Source organism: Anarrhichthys ocellatus, unplaced genomic scaffold (genome assembly GCF_004355925.1).
Source record: "Anarrhichthys ocellatus isolate YVR2014 unplaced genomic scaffold, GSC_Weel_1.0 scaffold187, whole genome shotgun sequence".
Taxonomy (NCBI): Eukaryota; Metazoa; Chordata; class Actinopteri; order Perciformes; family Anarhichadidae; genus Anarrhichthys; species Anarrhichthys ocellatus.
Window position 1 is genome coordinate 52,744 of NW_022280217.1, and position 5,914 is coordinate 58,657.

Here is a 5,914-nt window from a genome sequence, read left to right on the forward strand (position 1 = left end):
GTGTGTGTGTGTGTGTGTGTGTGTGTGTGTGTGTGTGTGTGTGTGTGCGCGCGTGTGTGTGTGTGGCCAGCAGCAGCAGGTATTTCAGTCTCAGGTAAACATCTGAATACCTGTGAACTAAGTGTGCTGAAGACATAAAATAAAATGAGCTAAGAAACTGTGATTTCCTCCAAAAAGAACTTTTACGAGTTCATGAGTTGACACAGTACCTTGTTTCATCTCCCCAGAAACACCTAATACAATGTAAAGGAAGCTTCTTTGAAAAGCATAGAACAGCAAAGCTACGCGAGGCCAAATAAAGCTACTCAGAAGATACGAAAATATGACTAAATATAATGCAAATATGTCACATGCCAGCAAAAAAAACCAACCCAGTTGAGACCATGGACAAAAATATGAAATACCCCAGGTTCACTAGGTCTGGGAGGAGGTTCTATTGGTCTTTGACTAGAATGCAGTGTATCCCCGTGATTCGGATCCACTCCTTTTTTTAATTGGGTTCTTCCCGCGGCTCATGCGACACCCTTCCTCCAAATCAGGCCAGTAGGTTTTCTGTTATCGCGCTGACAAACAAACAAACCAAAAAACAGAGGACCCTGGATCCTGCCGAGTGGAACACCTCAGAACATCAAAGGTTTGTGAACAAGAAATGTACAGCACTGTTGGACTGTAAAGAAAAAGGTTATACTGTGGATGGTATTTAGAAGTGCTCATCTTTGGTTGTTCCACTAGCAGAGGGGTAACGGCATCCTTTATCTTTCTATTGTTCAGGAACGTGGAGGCTGACGTGGCTATTCGCAGCCCGACTGCGGTCTTTACCTACTGTAGATCCAGAGGGTTGTTTGCTGGTATTTCTCTGGAGGGATCCGGCCTCATCGAACGCAAAGAAACCAACCGCAAGTATGAACGGCAACCAACTGCCACCTTCATTTGAAGCGTTGTTCACATGAATATAGTTATTGAATATGTGAGTGCATATGTGTCCTTATAGGTTCTACTTGAGAGACATCCGTGCGTCGGCCATTTTAAACGGCGATGTGGAGCCACCGTCGGAATGCTACGACCTCTACCACATCCTGGAGGCCTACACCGAGGCCTACACCACCGACTGGACCAACAAGAATATGCATCCAAAGGTAAATATCATCGTCTGCGGCTTCAACCAAAAGATTATCTATGACTTCACACATGAGGGACGGAATGGGCTGAGGTGGTTGCAACAAATTCAGGCTCTGTCGTTTGTGGAAATATACATTTTATTGGGACAATTATAGAGAATTCAAAGTACAATTTATCAGCAGTTATGAAGAAAATGTATATCTTTCTCTCTCTCTCTCTCTCTCTCTCTCTCTCTAGTCGTCTTTTACACCATCCAGACCTCCAGCTCCGTCGCAGAGACCGCCATCCGGCTACCAGCAACCGCCATCCGGCTACCAGCAACCGCCATCCGGCTACCAGCAACCGCCATCCGGCTACCAGCAACCGCCATCCGGCTACCAGCAACCGCCAACCAACACGGGTAAAAACATCCTCTACCCGAGCATCTCCGTCTATAAATCTGAGACTTCAGGTGAGTTAAACTTTTTTCACTCTGAAAATGTTCACCTCCTCGTGTCCTTTTATGCCTCCTTCTAACCTTTCCGCCACCTCTTTTCCTTTACTACCATCTTCTTTCCTTCGTTACCACCTCCTTTCCCTTCCTACCCCCTAGTCTTCTCCACTATCTCCTCCTTTCCCTTTTCCTTATATACAGTACCTCCTTCCTAGCTTTCCATCACTACCCAATTTCCTCCCTCCTTTACTTCCTTCTTTCCTTCATCTTTCCTTATGCCTCCTTTTCTTCCTTACCAACTTTACTTGTTATCCCACTCTTTTACTTCACTTTCTTTTCTATCTCCTTGCCCTCCTTTCCTACACTTCATATACATTTCCTTTCCTAAATCCCTTCACTTCTATCTCCTTTCCCTCTTCACATTTTTTCCCTTCCTTGCATTCTTATTTCTTTCCTAGTTTCCATTACTACCTCCTCCTCTCCTTTTTTACTTCCATATATCTATCCTTCATTATTTTCTTGTTTCTTTCTTGACCCCCTCTGTTCCCTCTTGCACCTCCTTTCCTCACTCCTTTCCTCCTTTGCCTACACCCTTACACAGATGATCAGTTAAACACTTAAAAGCATTTATCACGTCACGTCTGAGATAAATGGATGTGAAGAGGAAGAATAGAGAACGAGGGCGTGTCTGTATGTGATCAGAGCTTTAATTAGAGGAAGAGGACAGAAGGGCACCAACAGCTGATGAAGGTCTGGAATGCCTTTCCTTAGACCTGTGATACAGAACCTTCAGTCATGTCACTGTAGAGCTGCGTTTATTCTCTTTATCACCGGGTTCCTCCAGCATCCAGGGAGACGGAGGGGGGGGGGCCCTCGGACCCTCTGGGTGGGGGGTCCGGGGCCACATTGTTCTTAAATTATATATTCAGAGTATCAAAAATACTTGTTTTAATCATGTTTATGACACTATTTATTAGTTCTCTGGGAAATGTTCAGCAATTTGTGGAAATAAATACATTAAAACTGCAGTTTGACATTAAACATCTTCTTCCTGTCACTATGTCCTTCTTTCCTCCACCTTCTCCTTCTTTCCTTCACTACCTCCTCCTTTCCTCTTTCGCCTCCTTTGACAGATGATCGATTAGTGTTTTCATTCAGTCTTTTATTAACTTGCTACCTTGATAAATCAGTTAATATAAACACGACTCATCAATAATGCTGTGTGTGTGACTGACTGTGTGTGTGTCTGACTGACTGTGTGTGTGTCTGACTGACTGTGTGTGTGTGTGTGTCTGACTGACTGTGTGTGTGTGTCTGACTGACTGTGTGTGTGTGTGACTGACTGTGTGACTGACTGTGTGTGTGACTGACTGTGTGTGTGACTGACTGTGTGTGTGACTGACTGTGTGTGTGACTGACTGTGTGTGTGTGTGTGACTGACTGTGTGTCTGACTGACTGTGTGTGTGACTGACTGTGTGTGTGTGTGTGTCTGACTGACTGTGTGTGTGACTGTGTGTGTGTGTGACTGACTGTGTGTGTGACTGACTGTGTGTGTGACTGTGTGTGTGTGTGTGTGTGTGTCTGCAGCTCCCTCTAGTGGTCACAGCTTCAAACTGCTGTTAAATAAAACAATATTAATAAAAGTACACAAAGTTCATATTAATTATTAGAATTACAGTTAATTTGATGTTAATCTGTTTGAGCTGCAATTAAATAAATTAATAATCTGATGTTTGTTTGTTTCATTAATCAAATGCCCAGAATTCAGACATATTTAATTTACACTGATGTAAAATATCTTTAACGCACTTTTTTACTTTTTCTATTTCAGATCAATTCGCCTCCAGAAGCTCTCCAAATGCCGGTACGACGTCGCATCACATGATATCAGATAGACATATACGTGTATATATACATATACGTATATGTATATATATTTATATATTTTAATAAAACTATCGAACAGTGACCTCATTACTTTCACAAGCGTACAAATGTATAAAGAAACATGACCTAAGTAGAAACATGACCTAATGTTACAGTGCTGCTCTTCACTGTAACTTGAATAATGAATCCCTGATGAATGAATGAATGAATGAATGAATAGACACACGGAGACTCCTACCACAGAGTCAACAAGTTAGTTCTTAAGTATGAAACTATTCCTCTTAAATAAAGTGTCATTAATTAGATAGAAGTATATATGTTTTATTATTTCCCCCCCAGGTGGAGGATCGTCAGTGGGCGGGGCCAGCGGGCAGCTTGTCGTCACGGCGTCGCACCCGTTCAGCGGGCAGCAGCCCGGTGACCTGAGCTTTGCCCCCGGCGACCGCATCACCGTCGTCACCAAGACCGACTCGGAGTACGACTGGTGGGAGGGCCGACTGGCCGACGGACGCGTCGGGATCTTCCCCGCCAACTTCGTGACGTACTGACGGCCCCCCTCGTGGTCCGACGGAGGAAGTGCAGCGGAACGGCGGCTTCTACGGCAAGCGGCAAGGACGAACGTCCTAGGGTTTGGGTGACACGTTGGAGACGTTAGCGAAGAGTCGAATGAAGGCAATGAATCGGTAAAAACGATCGGTCGTCACTTTTTAAAGCAAAAACACTAAAAATGTAAAGTTTCCAATTTATGGAAATGTAAGAATTCACAACTTTTCCAAATTTGACATCATATGATGACAAAACCTTAATTAATCAATAAATAATAATCAGCAGATTAGTCAGCAATGTACTGACTGTAATCTACTGTAATAAAGTAGCTTCAGATGTTCTTAAATATCTGCTCCATTTAAACCAAACTAGAATAGATGTTGTTCATCTGTACTTCATTCAGTCAAAATGTTTATGTCGTACCAAACTACATTGTTCTCTCCAGGAAACTAACATCTGTATCATAAAGTGCTCATTTGTTTATTGTTGGATATTTAGGGAGTGATGACACATTTAGTTGTGGACATTATTTAACAATGACGGGACTTTCTACTGTTGTAAGAAGTAAACGTAATATATTATAACTATAACATTTAAATTAGGATTTACACTTTTTTAATAGGAAAGTAATAAAAAACAGAATTCGTCTGTTTCAACACTTTAAAAAAATCCACAAAATGTTTTCTGCACATTAATAAAACAAACTGATGACATCATCTTCTTCTCTGCTCTTCACACTCTTCATCGGTGCGTTCAGGGGACTTTGCAGCGTTGTCAATTTCAGCACCAGCTGACCCCTTCACTCTTTGTTTGTTTATTTAATATCAAACACTGACGTCCTGTCCTGTCCCTTCAAACTAAAACAGGGGAAATAATACACAGAGATTTAAGATATTTTAGAATAAAAGCACTTTTCAAACTTTTTACTATTTACATTTAACTTTCAGGTAAAGATTTTATTTCTTTTCAAACAGTATTTGAAAGCTTCATTTGTGGGATCTGTTACAGTTCATATATACAACATACAGTACATATGATGATGATGATGATGAAGAAGGTGAAGTCTGTGGTGATTATACATGTTTGACATTTTTAAATGATTAAAGAATAAATGTAATTATTGAGACTTTGCTTCTATTTCTGCTCTTTTTGTCAAATACATCTTAAAGATTCTGAATAATATCTAAAAACTACAGAAGAATAAATGTAAACTTACACTTAAACCAGATCAGTGTTTTATGTTAAATATGTTCCTGCTGTGTTGATGCCAAACATCTCGTGCATTAATACAAAACTGTGAAACGTGTATCAGTAAAATGTCCTTAAAGTATCTAAACGATGAGATGCTTCACAGTATTTATACTGTTATACTGTGTGTGTGTGTGTGCGTGTATACACGTGTGTGTGCGTGTATACACGTGTGCGCGCGTGTATACACGTGTGCGCGCGTGTATACACGTGTGCGCGCGTGTATACACGTGTGTGCGCGTGTATACACGTGTGTGCGCGTGTATACGTGTGTGCGCGTGTATACGTGTGCGCGCGTGTATACACGTGTGTGCGCGTGTATACACGTGTGTGCGCGTGTATACACGTGTGTGCGCGTGTATACGTGTGCGCGCGTGTATACGTGTGTGCGCGTGTATACGTGTGCGCGCGTGTATACACGTGTGTGCGCGTGTATACGCGTGCGCGCGTGTATACACGCGTGCGCGCGTGTATACACGTGTGCGCGCGTGTATACGCGTGTGCGCGTGTATACGCGTATACGGGTGCGCGTGTATACGTGTGCGCGTGTGTGTATACGTGTGCACGTGTGTGTATACGTGTGCGCGTGTGTGTATACGTGTGTGTGTATACGTGTGTGTGTACGTGTGTGTACGTGTGTGTGTGTGTACGTGTGTGTGTGTACGTGTGTGTGTGTACGT

At 42.5% G+C, this 5,914-nt stretch overlaps 1 protein-coding gene across 1 annotated transcript in view; it reads left to right on the forward strand.

Moving 5' to 3' along the window:
* Positions 1 to 5,206, forward strand: part of sh3yl1 (SH3 and SYLF domain containing 1) — an 8,488-nt gene extending 3,282 nt beyond the window's left edge. The window contains exons 6-10 of the mRNA XM_031878569.1: positions 772 to 900; positions 992 to 1,136; positions 1,357 to 1,570; positions 3,385 to 3,417; positions 3,780 to 5,206. Of these exons, the coding sequence (XP_031734429.1) occupies positions 772 to 900; positions 992 to 1,136; positions 1,357 to 1,570; positions 3,385 to 3,417; positions 3,780 to 3,988 (730 nt within the window). The 3' untranslated portion in view covers positions 3,989 to 5,206. The remainder of the gene's footprint in view (positions 1 to 771; positions 901 to 991; positions 1,137 to 1,356; positions 1,571 to 3,384; positions 3,418 to 3,779) is intronic.
* The last annotated feature ends 708 nt before the right edge of the window (positions 5,207 to 5,914 follow it).